Source organism: Protopterus annectens, chromosome 2.part0 (genome assembly GCF_019279795.1).
Source record: "Protopterus annectens isolate FY-2018-M chromosome 2.part0, PAN1.0, whole genome shotgun sequence".
Lineage (NCBI taxonomy): Eukaryota > Metazoa > Chordata > Ceratodontiformes > Protopteridae > Protopterus > Protopterus annectens.
In genome coordinates, this window is record NC_056728.1 from 780150558 (window position 1) to 780174049 (window position 23492).

Genomic DNA, 23492 nt, shown 5'->3' on the forward strand with positions numbered 1-23492 from the left:
TTCCCCCGACTGCCTCCAAGGGTGGACAGTCGGGCAACACCTCAGGGATGTTGAAAGGGCTTCTCAGGAAGAGACTCCCTGTTGCCCTGGTTCTGAGGACCCCCCCTGCCTCTAGGGCGGCGTCTATTATTGTTACCCCCTCTGCCTCTGGGGGTAAACTGACCACGTGTGTCCGGTGCAGCTCCTTGGGCTTTACGGAACCACATCTTCCCCCCCTTCTGACCCTTGGGATATGGTCTAGAAGGAGTGGAAAACTGGACTCCAACGGCAGAAAGAGTTTTACTGTCCTGGTCAAAGTATCCTTCACCTGAGGTCCGAACAAAGCCGAACCGTCAAAGGGGGTGTTGGTGAAGGACACCTTAAAGGGGTCCGCAAAATTACACAGCCGCATCCAGGCTTGGCGTCTAAGAGCAACACCTGTGCCTGCGGCCCTGCTCGCTCCATCGGCCGCATAAGATAAGAGCCGCATGGAGGAGTTAGATATGGAATTCAGGATAGCAAGCTGAGAGGCAATCTTTTCCTGAGCCCCAGCAGCAGAAGGATCCTGGACTACTTCTCCCAGTTCCTTGAGAATATCTCGTTGAAGCCTGGTGAAGTGACAAAGGTAATTCAGCGAGCATAGCAAAGGTCGCTGAAGAAAACATCCGCTTTCCATACCTGTCCATGGTCCTAGAATCCTTATTAGGAGGATGGACAGGTACTGAAGGATCCGCCAGTTCCTTCTTAGTGGCCGCCGCTACCACCATAGCATCCACAGAGACACCTTTGGACAGGAACTGTTTGTCCGAAGGGGCCGTGATGAACTTGGATGGTCTCCTGGGGACAGGTTCCACAGAATCTGGAGCCGCCCACTCCTTCCGAGCCACTACCTGCATGAGTGGGTCGAAAGGCGGAGACACCCAGGAGGTGGAGGGTCGGGATCCAAAAGCCTCCAGGTATACCGACTCATCCTCGGAAGGGTCAATGGAGGGCCAATTCCCCCTCTGTTTGAGGAGCTCAAGGATGTCTGAAAATGAGACATCCTCAGAGGGGGACCGTGGGGAACCCTCCGACTCATCTAAGTCGGTATCAGATGTAGTAGACTCAGGGGAGTCTGTGTGTTTCCTCTTACACGTCCTCTTCCGAGGGGGTCCCCCTGCAGGGTCAGGAGAAACCTCGGAAGAGGAGGAAATTCCCAGTGGGGAAACCTGGGGCGATGGATCCCTGGGCCTGAGAGCAAGAGGCTGGCAAGAGGCATCTGCAGGCACTGATGAGGGAGGAGCTAGAGGGATAGACCGTTGACCAGGCTCAGAGGCCAGGACACTCCTCATCACCTCAAAGGCTCCTCTCCCCGGGAGACCTGAACACACCCGCTCCGAAGAAACAGGAATGGTCAGCTCCAAGGAGAGAGAAGGATCCGAGGCCGATGTCGGCGCCGAGCTTACCAAAGCCGAAGCCCCGAGAGGGAGAGCGGGGTCGGACAAGGGTCCGATGCCACTAGCCCCTCGGAGCCGACAGTGGAAACCCGACGACCGGATCCCTCCAAGGAAGGTCTCAAGGAGGAGATCGGAGCCGAAGATGACGGAGCCGAAGGATGTATCGGCTCCGGCATCGAAACAGTCGCTGTCCCAAGAAGCTCCGGCTCCGAACTCTGGTGTGGAGTCGGAGGAGGAATCTCAAGAATCAGGGCTATAGCCGAAGTCTGTTGAGACGGGCTATGGAGCATTTGGGCCAGTGCCTGAGATTTCAACAGCCTGCTTACCACCCTCTCCAAATCGTGGTCAGACAGCCTGGAAGATCTCGAAGATCGGCTCCGATGGCTCCGCTCCGACAAAGAGGAGACCCGGGCAGTGAATGCTTAGTATCGAAGGGGACCGGGATCTCTTCTGGTCGGAGCCATCGGAGCCGAAGTCCCTTGAACCCCAGATGGAGCCGAGGATCTCTCGGCTCCGATGCTGGATAAAGTGTCGGCTCCAGCCGGAGCCGACAAGGCCACAGTAGTCAGGGTATCGGAGCCGGCCGGCACCGAACCCACTACTCTAACAGAAGAAGTATCGACTCCAGCCGGAGCCGATATCGGCTCCGACGGAGCCGGAGCCACCGGAGGAGGCTTGGACACTGTAGCCTGAGCCTTCGGTGGCTTAAGAGGTTTTCCTGTCCCTGGCTTAGGAGGAGAACCTTCAGGTTTTAGTAAACCTCGGAGGATTAATTTGTTCCTCCTTTCCTGCAGGACTCTCTGGCTAAAAGCATGACACAACGCACAGGAGTCCTGCAGGTGCAAAGGCCCCAGGCAATACACACAAGAAGTGTGACCGTCTGTCAGGGACATTTTCTGACAGCACTGGTCACACTTCTTGAAGCCTGAGACCTTGCCTTCCCTAGACATCCTAAAAAGGATAGACACAAACAGTCCCCACAAACACACAACTTAATCCCTACACAGACACACAGGAAGGGAATAACTTGGGAACTAGGCCTGACTAAAACTTTAAACTGAAAAACTATTTTAAAAGTTTAAAAAGGAAGGGAATAGGGTGGGCTGTAACTAAGTACAGGCTAAGCTAACACTAAAGGGAAAAAATAAACCCCTAACTAAACTTTTTCTTCTTTAACAAGAAAAAACTTACCTCAGCTGGCAAAGGAGACCTCTTTCGCTAAGCGGCAAACGAGATCTGGGGTAGTTCCGCCTTGCATCATGGGATATAGGGTTGCCTCGAGCTGGTAAAAGGAGTTCTCGAGCTAAAGCAAGTGCCGAGTCGGAGCCGAGGATCGGCTCCGAACCCATCCAGCAAGAATGAAGGCGAGATTGACAACTTAACATATATAATTTCATTTATTTTAAGGGAGAATACTTTCACCAGATAAAGGGAGTAGCAATGGGGGCCGCTTGTGCCCCTACATATGCCAACCTGGTATTGACCAAGTGGTGGGAGAAATTTGTCCTACAATCTGAATACAGTAAGTGTTGGATCCAATACAAGAGATTTTTGGATGATATTTGTATTCTCTGGGTTGCACCTGCTGATCAAGTTTTATTATTTATTAAGTTTCTAAATGAAAGCACTGATTTTTTAGAATTTACTTTTAAGTTGAGTGAGGACATTCTACAATTCTTGGACATTGAAACTTATAAAAAAGATAATACATTTCATTCAAAAGTCATTAGGAAAAAGACATTTTCTAATTCTTATTTACATTATAAAAGTGCCCACCCTATTATTACAAGAGAAATATAGTCAAAGACCAGTATATTAGGTCATGTAGAATGACTTCTAATGATGATGACTTTATTAAAGAAATGAATGTTCTTAAGAATATATTTAAAAATAGCAGCTACCCTGACTGGTTATTGGAAAAGACTGAGCTTGAAGTGTTAGAAAGTAGGAGGGAGAAATTTAAGCCAGCCCTTGGAGTGGAACCAACTGAGAATGTGGTAAATGTAAGAAAAGCAGAGGAAAGGTTTGGTAAAGCCTTGGTCCTAGAATATAATGCTAGTTCGAAAATAGTGAGGGATGTTGTGAAAAAGTGAATCAACAGATTTATAGCCTTCACTGACTTGGACAATGTTTCCAAAGATAAGTTGAAGGTAGATTATAAGAACTCAAGCAACCTTAAAAAGTTGTTGGAAAGCAATTAGAACATGTGGCATTCTAATGGCAAAACTAAGAAAGGAACATTTAAATGTGGTCATTGCTCGCAGTGTACATATGTTATTAATAAAGAAGAAGTTTTTTTAGAAAGTAAAAATATAAGGTTAGAAGGAAGGGATTACATTAATTGTGATTCTAAAGGCCTGGTACTGTGCCAGGTATCTCAGGCTTTTTATGTTGGAAAAACAGAACGAAAATTGAAAAGGAGAATTTATAAGCATATGTACGATATTCAGGTTAGAAAGGAAACAAATGCACTTTATAAGCACACAAAGGGATGTTCGACAGCACAATTTGTATTTTTTGTTATTGAGAGAGTTAACATTGATGCAAGGGGTGGTCTTTGGGAGGAGAAAATTGAATATAGAGAGATATAGTGGCAATTAACTCTGGAGGCGAATAAAGTTCCAGGTCTCAATGAAAATATTTCCATAGCCCCCCTTTCGAAATTGAGATCAGCAAAGCTTTAGTATATGGCCACATAATGTTTTCAAATCTTTTTAAGCATTTTAACTTTATTGTAATCATTTTATATTAGGATTTTTTTATATACATTATAATAAAACTTGATTTTAAAATACATATTAAATTTTAGGTATGTCTTAGGATAAGGTGAAGTTTCTTACAGGTTTTTTGGCCACCAGATGGTGCTAGATGAACTTGTAAGTTTGGAGAGCAGCACATTAATGCATCTCTGGGTTACAGTTTCATCTTGCTTTTTATCAGCAGTCATTTTTACCCACATTCATTTTATTGTAATAATTTGCTATATGTTTCAATTTTAAACACTTCGGAAATAAGTCCGTTGTATGAATATTTTGTATTTACATAATTTTTTACATCACATTTATTTAATTGGCTACTTTGTATATTGACTGGTTAATTAGGGTAGAGCACACATTACATAAAGGATTTTGTATTTCATCAGCCCATATCTGAGGAAGTGATAGAAATGAAAACGTATTGTGTGACATTTATGCAGTTTGTGTTCGTGCTTCATTAAACTTCGGTTTGCTTTTTAAGTGCCGTCCTGTGCTTTATAGTTTTGCCTTTCTTGGTCATCATTTGGATTTACAAGTTACGGTTTGGTGACCTAGTGATCCTTAGTTTTACTTTTTTAAATATATTTAAACCTATCTTTGTGGCTGATATTTGTGAGATGTATTTAAGCTCTTAGAGTACTTGCATATATATGGTGACACTGTACAGGCCACTTCTAAAATAGCCTTGCTCTTGGTCAGACTACCATTCGGATTAATAGTAACATTACACAGTAGGATTGGACACCCTTCTGTAAAGGCCTTAAAGTAGCTGATAAGGGGTTCTGGTGGCAGTGATATCTACCTTATAGTCTGCGCAGAAGGGGGCATAGCTAGTAAAACTGTGCCAGCCTTTCCCAGGTGTGTGTTTGTGTATAAATCAAATCTCAGAGTGGGAGTCACCTACATGGGTATGGACACGAAGCACTGGTTGGACAGAGAGCATTGTGAGGACTTGGCTTGGAACCCTGGCTAAGGACTCAACTCTATAGCTGTGCCAGTGGGGAGTCTTATGGGGGATCTGCAGAAAGTGGGAGAAACCAGCCCCAGACTGACTATGATCTCTGTGTGTTCTTAAGGGAAATTGCACTTTACTGTGTGTGTACGTCCCCCACTGTTGCCAGTGGTGAGGAGTGAGGCTTATTGATTTCTGGGCCAGTGCAGGGGCATCACACAACCACTATAATGTAATAAGGTACTCAAATAAGTGGGCTTGCTAAAAATATTTCACATCAATTTCTTATTTACGACATCCTTAGTAATATGTACAGCCAAATAATTTAAAGTACTGGTTGAATATTCACTTGTAAATTTTAAAACTTGAGTGCAGAACAATCAGAAAATACCAATAATTTTTCTTCAGTATCCTGCCAGATGATGTCCAAATAATCAGGTTGGTGTCCATAAAGGGTCCATATGCCTCTTTATAATTTAAATATTTAGTAATGTTCCCAGTATGACATTACTATGTTAGCAAAATCTAGGGTACAAATAGACCCCATGTCTACCCCTGCCTTTTGTTTGTAAATCATATCACCAAGGTAAATAAAATTATTTTCCAAAACTAGTTCAATAAAAGTTCTAAGTATATCAATTACCATCATATCTATGATCTTTGTTTCAGACAGATAATTACAGAATCATACTACCCCCAAATCATGTGGGATCACAGAAAAAAGAACTTTGACAACAATCATCACAAAAATCAGATCATCCGCATACAATTCCTAACATTTTTTAGGAAGTTCCACGAATCCTTATAAAATGTATACCTTTTTTCCAAGCACCCCTTTCAATGTAAAATCAATAAACTTGGCTAGGCCAGACCTCTTGGTATCAACTATTGGTCTTAACGGTGTATCCATTAGGTTATGTATTTACAGGATCCCAAACATGCCTGGTATTCAATGCTGACCACATTATATTCTACAGGGGTTATTTGTTCCTGCATCAATAAATCAAGGAATCCAAACAATTTTACTATATGCTATGTCTAACTGGTTCCTAGATGACTCTTCATACTGGTCTGTTAATAACAGTGTCTCCATATTCATATTATAATCGTACTATTCATTACTACAAGTCCACCTCACTTGTTTAGTTTCATTAACCGGATATCCTTGTTTTTAGAAATGTACATCAATAATCTCAATTCTTCTTTAGTTAGATTATATTGCATTGATCTTTTATTATTCCTTAATGCCTGTCGAATATCATAATCACATAGTTCCTCAAACAAGGAAATTGCAGGGTGTAAAGGGGAGGGGTTATATGTCTACTCTTCTTAAATTCAAGTTTATAACAACTACCTTCTTCGCTGAAAAATAAAACACTCAAACTGAGTTTTCTAGTAAATAACTTAATATCCAAAATAGTTCTAGACATGTCAGCTCTTTGAGTAGGTATAAATGTCAACCCATTTTCAAATAAATTTGCATGTTCAGGGGCAGTGGCTAAAATTATACATTTTAATATCACCACATTTGTTAGTACTAATCTGACAATTTCTACATCGAGGTGGTTTATCTCCCCTTCTTCTGTCAGGGTGACTATCACTTCTGCATCCCCTGTCAATCCTATTTACCAGTGGGATGCCTCCTTCTTCACTGTTGGTTTATTAGTCCCTCGAATTTCCTTAATGTTGGTGGATCTAAAGGGTCATATCAACATCATCTGCCACATTAGTTTCAAATTAACTCCTTCATGCTGCTGCTCATTTTTATATAGTGTCACTGCCTTCAGATAAGCAATATCGGTCTCATACTCTTTCTTATCTGTCAGTATTTTCTTGTCTTTCTTTGCCTTACTATTTGAAACAAGTCTATCAATGTCAATAAATAACTTATATTTGCCTTTATGAAAAGAAAATGCCAAACCATTTTTTTATTTTACAATCTGATTCATTTCTGATATAAGTGTATCCATATGTTTCTGATTAAATTTCATGAGAACTTCCAAAAGTTCTAGTCAGTGTCTATCAAATAAATTTAGTAGTTCCCAGGGTAAATCCAACCCATCTACCAATCCTGCAGGGAACTTCCAAAGATGCAGTCCCTTACATACCAGTCTGTTATGTATGCATTGTTTAAAATAACAATTCACTAAATATAGTTTACATTATTTCACCAACTTTTTCTCAAAAGAATGGAAGAGTATTTTACGGAGGAACCGGAGCTGTTAACTATCAAGTCATTACAACCAAAATCAATATTATTGTGCAACCCTTGATTAATATTGACTGTATTAGAATTAAAATTAGTATTAATGTTACTGGACATCTGAGATGGAGTACTTCTCAAACAGGACAAGATGGTTGAAATTCCTCGGCTCCAGCATTTAAAAAGGACTTGGTTCGCTGTGGTGGAGTAATTAGGAGACATTCATATAATTTAAAAATCCATTTCTGTTTCTCATTATGGGAAAAAACCTCATCCAATTCCTGAGTTAGCTGCTGAATAAGCAGCGCTAAACTGCCAACAGAATTATTGAACATATCCCTGGGTAAAGAATGCCAGTAGCTCCTCCTTTACGATTTCTTGCTAGTGACATAATACTCTACTGCAACGAGAATGCTGAGCAAGAACCAAACCAGAAACCAAATCAAACAAAACCAACACTTAACTAATAAGGTGACTTATGCCACAGAAGAGATATCGCTTGCAGCACTAATGGAAGCAGATAATATGGTAGGAGCCCAATGTGTTAAATGTCAGGAGCTCAGGAGGATCTGAAAGAAAACTTAAATAAATAACACACCACTTAAAAATACTGTTTAATAGAAAATCTGAGAAAATGTAGGAGCGATTGGTGTATCAAAAACTATACTATAAGAATGGGAGACACACAATCCCTGTCCACAGCTCAATTCAAACAGGAAAGAGACTTTTAGATGTGGAAGATGCCCCCAGTGTTCTCTTACACTTGAGAGTACTGCTGTTAATATCAACATAACACATGCAACAGAATGAAGGACATACATTTACGTTTTTTGGTTTAGATGCTCTGAAACAAGATATGAGGAGTGGACCATGGAAATTTAGGTGAGAAGCTAAAGAATAATTTTGGCAGATCAAATTTGCCGCTGTACCTAATGGACTTAATGACACTATTTCTATCTTACCTATTTTAAAATTAAAATCTGTAAGTTATTAGTTTTAATTTAATTTGTATTGATTTGTATTTATTTTTTCTATTAAGTATGATGTTAATTGACATACGGTTTATTGTTTAATACTGGAATAGGTTTCCATATTTACACACATTAAAGTTTTTAATTTAATAGTTGTGGTAGGATGCTGTTGCTTTAAATGTCTGCATGATGTTTAACACTTCCTGTTTTTAGCTTATTTAAGGAAGTGATGTTTCAATTAATTTTTACCTCTGATGAAGTTATGAAATATTGTATGGGGGTGAAAGCACTCAGATTTTCTAATAAACAGCATTTTTTTAAGTGATATGTTTAAGTTTTCATTCAGAATCTCCTGAATTCCTGACATTTAACACTTTGGGCTCATATCGTATTACCTGCTTCCGTTGGTGCTGTGAGCGATGCACCTTCTCTGGCCCAAGTTACCTCCTTGCAAAATCTGACCTAGACCTAGAAAAGGAATCAAGCTTATAGTGCTACGTACAAAGGACTAAGTTGCAGCTTCTAGAATACTTCTTGAATCCGCAACCCTTTCCAAAAAGCCTTGGATGAAGCCAAGACCATGGAAGCGTAGGACTTGGCCATGCTTGGAGTAGTTTTGTTGTGGCGAGTATAACAAAAGGTAATGCCTTAGACAGCCATTTGGAAATAGTCTGGTTTGGCATGTTGTCTTTTTACCGTCAGATCATGTGTTCATTTCTTGTGAAGATCTGAAAGATTTATTTCTGTCAAGATAGCATCCAAGTTTTCTGTGGATATACACAGTATGGAGTATCCTTTCTCCTTCATTTTTGGGTTAAACTAAACTCTGATACTACTTGAGGCATAAAAACCTGTCCATATGAAAAAGGAGATAGGGTTGACTCACCATAATAGCTTGCAACTCAGATACTCTTCTTGCAGAGGTCAGAGCAATCAATAAAAAAGTTTTCCATGTTAAGAACCTCAAGTCAGACAGGTTAGCTGGTTGAAATGGAGCAAGGGTTAACTTCTCTAACACAAAATTAAAGGTTCCAAAGACAGGCCGCCAGTTTTCTTGGAGACATCTGATACAAAACCTCTTTACAAACATTTTAATATCAGAGTGCATTGAAAGAGAAGGCTCCATGGGCAGACATGCTGAAATGGCTGATAAACCTTGACAGAGGAGTAAGAAAGGCCAAAGGACAGTAACTCACACATAAACTGTAAATCTACAGAACATTTAGCCCTGAATGGGTGGTGGTTACGTTGGTGGTATCAACTCGAAAACCCTTTCCATTTGCTAATGTTATAATATAATAGTAGCAGGCTTTTTTTGTCTCCAGTAGTACCTGCTGCACATACTCAGTAAACAAGTGCTTAAAGGGAAATAGGACACTATTCATCCAGGCAGTCAACTGAAGTTGATTTGTGTTGGGGTGTATGAAACACCCCTATTCTTATGTGAGCAGATCCAGTCTGTGAAGAAGCTTGTGGTAAATTGTCCCTGGCCATTTCCAAAAGAAAACAGAACCAAAACTGCCTTGGCCAAATGGGGTCACCACAATGATACTGGGGGATTTCTTCTGAATCTTCAGAAACACCATGGATAGTAGCTGAAGGTGGAAAAGCATAGAGGAACATTCCTGTCCAATGAAAAGAAAAGGCATCTGTCTTCCAGGCCTTCTTGCATGGAGTCCTGGAAGTGACTCTTGGGAGACCCTGACCTAGTTTCCGTTCGTTAGGTTATGTCCATGTCCTGCTTAGCTTGTCTGCCACACAAATGACAGAATGCAGGATGCCTACAGAGTGAAACTGTGCTATAAAGCTATATCCTAAGCTGACATGACTAGTCTTCATAGAGGGCACAACCTGGTTCCTCCTTGCTTGTTTACGTACTAAGACTGTGGTATTGTTTATAGCAACCTGATGATGTCCTGGGGACCAAAGATGACTCATTGAGTTGAGTGTCGTGATCAGGGCAAGAACTTCTTTTACATTTGTGCTTGCATCTGTCTTTGGTCTTACACATCTTACATCTCTACCCCTGCTGAAACTGCTGCCCAAGCGAAGTCCAAGGTGTCTGTGGTAACTGACTGCTTTGGAACAGGGAGGAGGGAAGGGGAGATCTGGATTTAAAGATATATTTTGTCTCCACCAAGAGCCATCTCTTCTAACAAACCTCAGAATTGGGATCTGAAATGACAGGAGGTACTGGTGCTGGGACTGAAGAGACTTTAAATACCATTATATCTTTCTCATGTGGAGTCTTGCTAGGGGTATCATGAGAATCAGAGAAGCCAAAAGACCCAAAATCCTGGGATATTCCCTTCCCATGACTGAAGTCTGAGTGGAAAACAATAGAAACAGATCAAGATATAGATCTATTTTTCCCAATGGAAGAGAAGCTCTTTGAACTGTGGTAGCTAGCTGACAACCCAGAAACACAATCGTGTAAGGAGTTGAGAAAGATTTTTGAATGTTCTCCTGGAATCACAGCTTGTGTAAAAGATCTCTCTCACTAAAGGCAGAGATTCATGACACTTTGAGAACTCTGTAAATATAAGCAAGTCATCTAAACATGGGAAAACATGGATACCCTGTAGCCCTCAATCAGCTACAGCTAGACACTTTGTGAACACTCTTGCTGCCGTGGAAAGGCAAACGAGTAAGGCACAGAACTGATAATGTACTCCAGACACACAAAACTAAGAAATGCCTGAAGTCTGGATGAACAAGAAAATGATAAGAATCTTTTAAATCTAATGTTACAATGAAACTTAAATGAGGAAGAAGAGGTAACAAGTTGTGAAATGACACTCTGAATTTGGGCACCATCACAAACAGGTTTAGGAAAGAAAGATCCAGAACAAGTCTCCAGGCTTTTTTTGCACTAAAAATATTTCTGAATTAAAACCACCACTTTCTCACCTGGGAAAAGGTTTTATCACTCTCTGGTACAGCATGCGATGAAGGATAGATAGAAACAAGAGAGTCTGGTCTGGAGGATGTGCAATTACCCCTGGGAAAGGAGGAAATTCTTCTCACTGCCATCTGTAACCTTGTTGAATGATCTTCAGAACCCATTTGTCTGAAACTATCTGTTGCAAAGAGAAAAGTTGAGATTCAGACTTTTTGGAAGAAGAAAGGGGCTGGCAAGGGAGAGAGTCTCTCTTAGTCATTCTGACTTACTGGTCTGCCCTTGGTCTGGGGAGTTTCCAGAATTCTTCTTGGAACCCACTTTCCATTTCTTCTTAAACATCTGTTTACATATACTTTGTTGAGGCTATTTATTTTGTTTCTTACCAAAAGTGGAAGAGGAGTTAGAAAATCTCTTGAAAACTAGAGATATCATGTGCCAGCTTACTCCTTTCATTAAAATTTTAATCTCTGCAGCAAAGTGGCCAAAATCTAAATCTCTATCCAAACGGGAATTTAAAATCTCGTTTTCAACATCTGAGAGGTTCTGAGAATGCAGCTAATGCAAGCCTTCACAAAACAGTAGCAGTGGCCAAAGTCCTTAAGGAGTATTAACAGAGCCACGCACACACACACACTGCAATACAATCATTAATGGCTTGAACAATAGAATAACTTAAATTATTTAAAGCAGATGTTTCAAGAAGAAACTGCAGCTAGAACATTCCTCATACTTTCACAAGTAAATTACTCCTGTCTAAGGAAATTTGAGGAGGAAGAGGAGAAGGAGAAGTAGATACATGCTTAGACTTCTGTTTCTTTCTGACAGGAAAACTGGCCCAACAATGTTATTAAGGGCAATAGCAGCTTCTCCAGGCATGGGCACAACATTCTGACAAAACAGGGAAGTCTTCACTGCTCCCTTTCCAGGACTAACAAGAGTCATTTCCCTTGTCCACTGAGGGGACCCCAACAGCCACAAAATATATGGTTAACCTCCAGTCCGTAGTGGCTATAGGTGCTACACCAAAGGCATTTGGAGTAAAAGATGACTGGCCTGAGGTACAACTAATGGCCACAGCAGAATCACCTATCTTGCCTTGATCAAGACACTCAACTCAATGAGTCATCTTTGGCCCCCAGGACCTCATCAGGCTGCTATAAACAATACCACAGTCTTAGTACGTAAACAAGCATCAAGTTTTGCATTTGTGTGTGATATTCTCTTGGCAAACGTAACAAGTCAGTAAGCAAATCAGCTCAGTCATGCAGGATATCACTGATATGGTTTTGCATAGTATCTGGAATGACTTGCTGACTCTGATTTTGAACATGTACAGTCTTTTATTTTACACTGGAAATTTGTTTTATAATCTCCATCTTCCCACAAGCCAACTAACTACCCAATATTTGGATAATGTACTTAATGGCTACTACTAAATAAAAAAAATAAATTTGTTTTTCAGATTATTATATTGAAATGTCAGTAGTGTCTGAACTAGTCAGTCACCAAGTGGTTAACAGATTAATAATGCACACCTTTTTCTCTCTCATTATAACCATCTTGCTCCAGCTTTTTAAACTATTTCTAACACAACAGTACAATCATTTCATGGGTCAAATTTAAATTTCACACTTTGCTCATTGTCAGCATTCCTTCCAAAAGTCAGCCTGCACTCTTCTCTCACATTGTCTAATGCACCATAAGCATTTTCAGATTTGACTACAACTTTCCACTTCCACAGTTCCCTCCCTCATGTAGCTCATTTCCACATTTTTATTCAATAACATGCAAATTACATTAAGCACTTTTGACCTAGTTTTTAAGTGTCTTTGCAAAATTTCAGTTTTAGCACAGATTATGAAAGGCTGAGTAAAAGCTGGCCAGTTTCTTCTTTCATACTTACAGCCAAAACTACTGCAAGCCTTTACAAACACTATGCAGGGTTTTCTCTAGGCTCCATCCTGGAGAATTACTTTGCTTTTCTTTTTCATACCCATTACTTTTACAACACATCCTGTCTTTACTTCTATGTCTTTTTCATTACATGACTGGCTATACTTTGCAAACATTATTTTTATTAGACAATGCCATTAACTGCGTATAAGAAATTGTACTTGCTCTGCAGACATCCATAGCTTTCATAAGGTCAGGTCTGTTTATATGAGCAGCCTTCCCCTTTGTTTCATCATTATCTACATCAGAAATGTTTTTGTTTAATATTAATGAACCATGCAGGTCACCAAATTTAGTCTTTGGCTCTATACTTCAGCTCAGTTGCATATGCATCTAGAGTTTTTACAATGCCCCATGCGCTTGTAAATAACATGTTTAATGAATGGCAAATTTTTCTGGATTGATTACAATTAGAGATGTTTTTATTGTTATTAGCTGCAACAAGTTTGCCTTCACATTTGTTTTCACAGAGTGAGAGAGTTAAAGTTCTTTATGGATATCTGAACATACAAGAAATGTTTTACATCACCTCTCACACTTTTCAGCTAGCCCACTTGGAATGAGGAATACACAAAATTTCCAGATTCACAGATTTCAGTTTCAGCCAAATTTTCTTGAACACGAATTCTGTGTGTGTGTGTGGGGGGGGGGGGTCTGTGCAGAGGAGAAATATTTTCAGTGAGAATTATACTTCCATATCTTCAAAACTAAACTTTTGGAAGCAACTATATTTCTTCACTTTAGCATATGCATTTATTTAATTCCAAGAAATATTTCACCAATGTAATATCATACCATGTCAGGAGTATAACAAACAACACATCCTGGCAGAGAATGGGCTCTATATTCAAACTGATTTCTTTAAAAGCCAAGGTACTGCATAACATGCTAGTAACTACAGCTAACTTATCAGCATTAAAACTATGCATCCTTATAGGATACACGTTTACAAGGTGACAGGAACCAAAAATAAACATGTGAAAAAACTTGACTCATCAGTGGAATTGGTTCAGAACTGTGATTTTTATAGGACTTTTGTTTACAATGTGAAGCAGATCCATGAAAAGCTGGTTAGAACAATGTCTAAACAGGAAAATAAGATGCATTTCATCAGAAAGTACCTAATTTTATAATGCTGTTTGACTCAGTCAAGTTTGTAGCACCTTTCGTGTATACTTACAATTAATGCCCATAGTTCATTATGGCATCCAGACCTTTTTTTTTAGGGTCTAACTTCTTTAAGTGACAAACCAGCTAATAAGGGGCAGTATTAGAAAGCCCAAGGAATTACTAATGAAATGACACAGACTGATAATCTAGGATGTCCTGTTGTAATAAATAAATAAAAAAAAATAGATAATGTAATCACAATTTGCCACTTACTATTCATATTTGTGTTTATATTTTCATAACTGAAAAACTTGCATGTTACTGAGGGGTAAGGTTTGAAAATACCTTGGTGAGAGACAGGAAAATTGTCAATTTCCATTTATATCTCACTATAGGATCATCATAGAATCATAGGAGGTTACTCAGCTAATGGCCGTGAGGCGCTTACAAAATGTGATGAAGGGTTTGTTTGACCTGAAAGCTCTGTTTTATTTAACACTTGTTCAGTATTAGCATTGTTTGGTTTATTTTATATTTTATTTAGCCCTTACAAGCCTAGCCAAGAGTTCATCCCCCCAAAAAAGAAACCTCAGTCAGCAACTGTTTCCCCCGTCACTGAGGGACACAGGTGGAATCCCTAGGACACATTTCTGGTTTCCCATCCACTCATCAAGGTTACACTTAAAGAGTGTCAGCGAGGTACTCTGTTTGACTTGTATAGGAAGTGTATTCCAGAGACGGGGCAGCCTCTGGGAGACAAACCTGTGTCTCCAGCAGGTTTTGTTAATGCCACATATTAGATTCAGGCTTTTTGAACGGGGTAGTGCATGAGGTGTTAGACTTACAGATATGGAGCATCTCTATAGAGCAGGGTCCAAAATTGCCAAGTAGGCGAGACACAGATCACCTCTGAGCAATCTGTAGGATACAGAGTAGAATGACAGTGATTTGAGCCTGTCTACACAGGACAGGTGGTGGAGGCCATGGATTCTCTTTGTGAGATATTTCTGTGGCCTTTCCAGTTGGTGCACATATTTGGACAGGTACATACCAAACGGGTCATTATACTCAATTACTGGCCCAATGAGGGAGGAGTACAGAGAGGTAATAACCTAACTTTTTCTGGATGCAATCCCTTTACTTATGAGATGTACAAAGTAAAAGGCTTTTCAACCACTGCCGCTACATGGTGGTCGAATGTAAGACTGTTGTCAACCTGAGTACCCAGGTCTCTCACTACAGGTTGTGCGCTTAGGGCATTGCCGGTGATGTGGTAATCAGTAGGGACTATGATTTTGCCTAATGGTATGATAACACTTTTTTTGCATTTAACTTAAGGCCATGACTTTGGCACTAGTCATTTGTTGCTATGAGACCCTCTTGCAGTACGTTATCATCTGAGAAGTCAATGACAGCACCCAACTTACAGTCGTCTGCAAACTTGGTCAGCCACATGCCCTTTTGTCTTTGCCTGGACCTCTGTGAAGTAGATGCCAAACAGTAGGGGCGCCCCAGGACAGATCCCTTGGGACAGAATTGCTAACTGCTTGTTAATTATGAAAATAAGCAATATTTACCTACATACTTAATACTTCAAAAAAACTGACTTACAAACTGTTCTATTGCATCAAGTGAAACCTTAAACGTCATTGAAGAATACAGTTATTGGCATTCACACTAAGCTGCACATCTTAAACAGATAAGTCAGTGTTACTTATATATAGGTTCATAGGTTGGTACTAGGCTATCGGCCCTAGGCCCTATACAAGCCTAGCCATAACAATTCCCTGGATATTTCTTCCCACAATATTTACTTCTCTGGACCCCTTGTCTAGCAGGATGACTGACATGATCCCCGGGGTGAATTTCCTATCTCCCATCCAATCATCAAGGTTCCTTTTGAAGATGGCCAATGAGGCGCTCTGCTTGACATGTATGGGCAGTCTATTCCAGAGTATGGGGAGTCTCTGGGTCAGGAACCTATCCCTCCAGCATGTTTTGTTCATTGTGATGACAAGGTTTAGATCCCTGGAGCGTGTGGCTCTGAGGGACTGGGATTTCTTTATATGGAGCATGTCCAACAGCTCAGGGTTTGACATGGCCTTGTATGTTAAGCAGAGATTGCCTCTGAGTAGACGATATGCCACAGAGGATATCTGGAATTTTTTTTTAGACGGTCAGCATATGGCATCTGTTTTAGGCCTGTGATTCTTTTAGTCAGGTATTTCTGTGGCCTTTCCAGCTGTTGCAGATGTCTTGTGAGGTACATACCAAACGGGGCATTATACTCTACAATGGGTCTAATGAGGGATGAGTACAGTGGGACAATGACCTCCTTTTTTCTGGATGAAAAGCCCTTAGTGATGAGGTGTGCCACATAGAAGGATTTCCTGACTGTTGTGGCGATGTGGTTATAGAAAGTGAGACCACTGTCCACCTGTGTCCCTAAGTCTCTCATCACACTTTTGATGTTTAGTGTACTGCCACCTATGTGGTAATTAATGGGTACATGTTTTTTCCAAAGGGGATAACTATACATTTCTTGGCATTAAGCTTGAGCCCATGGCTCTGGCACCAGGCATCTGTTTCTGTAAGGCCCTTTTGTAGAATATCTACATCATTTGGGGATTCAATAATGGCTCCCAGTTTGCAGTCATCTGCAAACTTTGTTAGCCAGAGTCCTTTAGTGTTGGCCTGTACTTCAGAGAAGTAGATCCCAAACAAAAGTGGTCCCAGGACTGAACCCAGAGGTACTCCACTTGTCTGGAGCTGGATTTGGAGTCAGCTATTTTTTCAGTCTGCGTTCTGTCAGTAAGCCAGTTGGCATGCCATTGAGTGATGTAGGAATTTATGCCCAGCTTAGTAAGTTTATCTATGATTCCAGAGTGGGGGATGGTGTCGAAGGCCTTGGCGAGGTCCAGATAGGCTGTGTGGACTGCCTTACCTTCGTCCACGGCTCTGGAGACTGATTATAAGAAGTCAATCAGATTCAAGAGACAAGATCAGCCCTTCACAAACCCAAACTAGGTGGGGTACAGTGTTTAAAGGTTGCCAATGTCTTTGTTTATAAGTTACATGATAATGCGTTCCATGCCCTTGCAGATCAGGCTTGTCAGACTGATGGGACGGTAGTTCCTGGGATCCAAGGTGGATCCCCCTTGTGTAGTGGGATAACTGTAGCTGTGCGCCACTCAGTGGGCACAAAGTCTGAGGTGAGGCTATGATTAAATATGACACTTAGGTGAGGTGCCAGTTCATTTTGTAGTTCATGTAGTACACAGCCTGGGATGTCATCTGGTTCCATGGATTCTGTATTCTTAGCTTTGGAGAGTGCGGTTTCTACCTGTGTGGCCGTGATTACCGGAATTTGGCAATTTTTTTGGTATTGAGATGGGCCCTTTAGGGGGTGAGAGGGGGTGAAGTTGGCACTAAATCGATCTGCCAGGATATTGGCAATATCCTTGGGAGCAGTATATTTAATGCCATTCTGTTGTAGCTCAAAGCAGATCTGAGCATTGCCATTTAGATTCTTGACATAACTATAGAATGCCTTGTGGTTGTCTTTGGAATCTTTGGCAATTTTATTTTCTTAACTAGCCTTTGAGGATTTTATGAGGGATCTCAGCTTCTTACTGAGGCTGGTGAGGAAGCTTTTTGCATCTTGGGATTTTCCTCTTTTCTGCAACAGTTTCTTCCTTCTGTTGTATAGTTTGTTTATAGCAGGGGACCACCAGACTGGCTTCCTTTTTTTGGAGAAGAGCATCTTGGTTCTATCTGGGATGGCACGATTCATGCACGAGTGGATGTGCTCGTATAGTGCCTTAGTGTAGGATTCTGCAGTCAAACTTTCAGATCCCGTCTGCATGGGTGTCGTGAAGTTTGTCACTTCTGACTTCAGTAGCATGAAGTTGGCTTTGGAGAAGTTTTTTAAGGAGGTTTCCTTACTGGGGGGGGGGGGGGGTGTGGATATCAAGGGAGATTTCCTTATGGTCAGACCTGACCAATGAGGGGGTGACCACTGGTGTGGAGCATCTATCGCCCATGTTGGTAATAACCAGGTCTAGGATACTGCAGCCCCTGGTGGGACAATGGATTAGTTGATCCAGGGCGTTGGACTTTACGAATTCCAAGAACTGGTGGGAAAAGGAGTTGGTACCCAAGCAGTTTTCCCAGTTAATGGCAGGGTAGTTGAAATCACCCAGTATTAGGGTGTTTGGTTGTATCTTAATATTTTCCAGTATGTTTAGAAAGGAGTAGTGAGAATCTTGGGGCATGGTGGGAGATCTGTAGCAAGCTACAATTTAGATTGCAGTCTTACCTAGTGTTAGTTGCACCTGGAGAATTTCAGATGCATTGTGTTGGGCAACTAGCCTGGAGGTGTGAATATGGACACTCCTCCACCTTTAGTGTTTCGGTGTTGGTTTTGTGGCCGAAAAGTGTGGTAAGAGTTGTAGCCTGGTATTGCAGGGGTGCTCTCTGGAGCCTTGAACCAGGTCTCAGTTACTGCACAGATATCAATGTTCTCCATTTTTAGGAGTGCCTCGAGGGAGTGCATTTTGAGATTTAGACTTCTAGCATTGAACAGCATTACCGTCAGATTTTGCAGATATTGATAATTATACAGGTTAGCATATGTTTTCATATTTCTGCAAATATTTCAATAAATATGAATTCCAACAGGAATATCTTGCTGTCATAAGAATGCATTTGTCTGGTTAACAAAAGTGGTCTAATAACATCTGTCTAGGTTAAACTGTTTCTAGGATATGACAATTTGTAAAAGTTTAGCAAAAATGTAATTCTGGGTTTATGTGCATTATAACATATGACAGTGCTTATGAAAAGACTAAAAATGCAGTTATCACAGTAATGAATGCTTCTTACTGATAGTGCTATTTGCACAGTTTTATTTTTCAAAGAATATTTACATTTGCCTTATGCTTTTCAAGTTGATTTTTTCGAAAATGCTGTGGAATGCAAGGATGTATGTGGGCTACAAGAAGCATTCTACACCACATAGATGCTGAGTTTAATAAAAAGTATGCATTAATGATCTAAGCTGGTAGTGCACCATTAACAATAAACATTGATCTGGTGCTCCAGAAGCCACATAATGCAATACAAGATACCATAACCAGATCAGAATATGCATACCATTAGCTCCAAAAGTGGATAATGCCTAATGCACTTACTTGTATTAGCAGGTACAATCAGATTTGCCAAAGGAGAAGCTAGATTAGAAATAATAAATACGTACTGATGAAGCACTAAGTAGTAACTTAATGCCCATCTTTATACTTCCATCTGAAAACTGTGCTTACAAAAATGTTAGGCCACCCACACTGCCAAAGTGCAAAAAGACTGTTATTACATACACTCCAGGATTCAGACACATGCAAACTCTCCTATATTTCCTAACAACTTCAGAGCCCACAGGTGCTTGTAAACATCAAATGCATCTCCTTATGGCATACAAAATACTTGGATGAGATAATGGTATGTAGGTTCAGACCAGTCTAGAATATCGTATCATAAACATGCATCAAATACCTGCCATGTGGTGTGACTTCCCAGTGTCACCACTGCTGCTGCTGCTGCCAATACTGGTACAGCTCTGTGTAAGTGTACCGGACACCAACCCTGGGATTCCTGTCTGTGATGGCAGACCATCTTCTATGATGTGGTTATTAACAGGAAAGTTATATTTGTCTCGATTCTGTTCCTTCAATGCAAGGATACACAGCAGTTATTAATGCAGCAAAGTTATTAGCACAGTTTTTTTTTAACAATCAAAATCTAGTTTTGCTCTCACGAAAATTAAATGCAATGTAAAATTTCTGTATTTTAAGTTTCAAGTAATAAAATTAATAACTACAACCTTCTTCAGATAAGGCACAAAAGGCATTACTATTTTCAAATGGGCTGCAAAATAAACAGTCTACAGCAGCAAAGTTCTTTGTTTAAAGCACAAATTCATAGAATGTTGATTTATAGAAAGGAGCAATACTTTTCAGGCCAAAATCTCACTACTATCTTACAAAAAAAATCACTAAAGCCCTACAATTTAGCAGTGTCTTAATGAAGTCCCATATCAAGTACAGTAGCGGCCAAAAATAAAGCCATCAATCATTTTTTCAACAAAATGGGCTGTAATGTTCGCAATATGTTCATTTTACATTGTGTTTATATATATATATATATATATATATATATATATATATATATATATATATATATATATTCTTCGCGTTTTTGATTGTTTAGCGTATATTTGTTTCCTGTTTACACATTTTTGCTTGTCTGATGGGATTTTTACTGAAAATTGTATGAGAATGAATACATTTATGTATATGATCTGTATTAGAAAGGGTAGAAAAAGTGTGATTTAAGCGAATTTATAAAGGGACAAGTTATAGCACTGCACGCCAAAGGATACTCCTAATGTGATATTGCTAAATGTTTGGCTATTTCACAATGTGGAGTACAAAATACCATTAATTTGGTTGATGCAACACATTGTGCTACTAACTGTGGCCGGGATTGCAACACATCACTCGGAGATGACAAATGTCTGAAGAGCATTGTTACATCAAGTCCTCACACTGTTCAAATAGCTCATCTGGCTAAAGAACCAAGAATTAATATCAGTTTCAGAACAGTTAGACAATGTGTAGCAGCTGATTTTAATCTGTTGGCAAGAAGATCGAAAAAGAACCGCTGATTACATAGAAGCGGTTTCGAGATCAGATAAAGTATCGTCATGCCTTGAAAGATAAGTCTGCAGAGTTATGGGAACAACTGCTGTTTACTGATCAAAGTACATTTCAGCAAGTGCGAGGGTCAGGCTATAATCACATGAGACGTCCTACTGACAAACGCCTGAATTCAAAGTATACAATTAAGACAGTCAAATATCCTCCATCCATTATGGAATGGGGAGTCACCTTGGTGAAAGGGCGTTACGGAATTCACATATTCAACAAACGTGAAAAAGCCAATGCTGCAAAGTATATTTCTGTGCTGAACTCAGAAGTAGAACTCCATATGAACATTTCTGGAACAATACTTCAGCAGGATTCTGCTCTATGCCATACTGCCAAGACAGTCAAGAAATGGTTTGCCAACAACCACATTCAGCTCCTTCCAAACTGGCCATCATATTCGCCAGAGCTCACTGTCGAAGAAAACTGTTGGAATATCATGAAGAAGAAAGTGAAAGCACATCCACCAACCTCAGAAAAGGATTTAAAAGATGTCAAACATGTTTGGGTGACTGAGATCACATCGCAATACTGCAAATCACTGGCTCACAGCATGCCATCTCGTATCAAGGCTATGTTGAAGAATAAAGGAAATCCTACCAAAAACTGTTAGATGTGTAAAATTTAGCTTTTCTCTGTTTTTCACAAAACATTTGCTTGTCAGGCTAAATGCAGCTACAGTAATTGAGGTAATGCAAAAAGACAAACATGCAATATTGATCAAAAAACTGAAGTTGCCTTATTTTTTTTGGTCACTACTGTATCTTGTTAGTAGTGTTTGTTGGACTTACTGTTCTCTGTCTGCATTTGATTTTTCTCACCCAATCATCCTACTACTGTTGTACTCTTAAACTTGGTGGCTTTTGAGTTGCCTGCCCTCACTATAAATCTGATTTTGCAGACACCACCCAGTCCCATCTCATTAGCTCATTCTACTGAGTACTGAAAGATCAGCTGGGAAGGCCCACCCCCTTGTGTCTTAAACTTAAATCATCTCCTGTTTCCTCCCTTCCCACTTAAAAAAAAAACTGCACTTTATTCCATGGCTTTTACTGTATATGTGTTTCTTCCTGTTTTATACTCTTGTGAGAGGAGAGGGTAGCCTTCAGCCTTCTTTGCTGGTGAAGGCTTATTGTGCCTGTTATATTCTAAGTGTCTTTGTTTTGGTTTGTGGTCTGCACTCTTGTATTGTAGCATTGCTGTCTAGACAGAATTTTGTTTTTTTAACTACTACAGCATCTCGTTTGCTCACAGCTGAGCATTGCTCATCAAGCTGCTTATCTTATTGACTTGTTCAATATATATGTTTTCCTCACTTCTCTCTGGTAGATTCCATGGATATGCACTTCCTGACTGTTTCTGCGGTCATTCTGGTTGAGATGGGCATTCTGAGGCATTGTAGCAATTGCCTCATGTACAATGACAACCCACTTTTTCTTAATAAAACAGATAGTTGACAGAGGTATAAATACACTTTAACCCTGGAGGCAAAACTCTCTCATACAACCAAAAACTAATCCTATACAGGTTGTCAGTGACACTTACATCATGCCTACTACACAAGGTAAAAACCCTACACATAAAACTACTTATGCTGAGGCATGCACAGGTAACCTTCCTAAAACACTAAGACCTCCTGCACAGTACAATCAAAGAAAGGTTCCTCAGCCATCACAAACACTCCTTTAAAACACCACCCAGAGCTACACATTGAAACAATGTATCCAATGTCTCCATTGCTAAGCCCTTAAGACAAACCAGCACACAGCCAAATTTCCTGGTCATTGGTGATTTTATGGTAAGGTACACCTATGTCCTCCTCAACAGACTGTGTAAGGACAGAGTCATGGTTAACTGCTCTCCTGAGGCTAGAATCCATTAAGTCACACAGCTACTCATGTCACTGAACCACAGGTACCAGTATGACTCTGCCATGGTCAATGTGGGTGTTAATGACCTGAGACATACCTCCCTTGACTATATGGAGCAAAGCATAACTGAGTTCACTGACTGAGTGTCGCAGGCAGGTATGAGCCTTGCACTGAGTAGCATACTACCTTCTCCACGGATTATGGCATGTTACCAACAGAAAATGATTGATTTTAACAAATTACTTAGCTTCTGGTGTCAATCCAGTGGGGTGGTACTGCTCAACACTAGAAGTCTTAACAAGAAACTCCACTACCTGCAAGCGAGTGTGTAGACATCTGTGTACAGACATGGTTTAAAGTCACTGAGAGTACCCCTGCAATGTAAGCTTAAAATGCTTTTCACACGTTTATACCAGCTACTGCACAGGAGGGAACTAAAGGTGGAGGAGTGTCAGTCTATATTAAGACTAATCTAACATTCAGATTAAAGTGTACGACCCACTGCACCAAATACATGTACAACTCACCATAAACAGGGTGTTGTACCACATCCTTGGAACATACCGGTCCCTCTCCATGTCGCAGGAAACCCATACTC

At 40.4% G+C, this 23492-nt stretch overlaps 1 protein-coding gene across 1 annotated transcript in view; it reads right to left on the reverse strand.

Moving 5' to 3' along the window:
• DENND4C (DENN domain containing 4C) overlaps positions 1-23492 on the reverse strand; it is a 2492302-nt gene that overhangs the window by 813495 nt on the left and 1655315 nt on the right. Inside the window, exon 21 of the mRNA XM_044061083.1 lies at positions 19813-19984. Coding sequence (XP_043917018.1) covers positions 19813-19984 — 172 coding nt within the window. The remainder of the gene's footprint in view (positions 1-19812; positions 19985-23492) is intronic.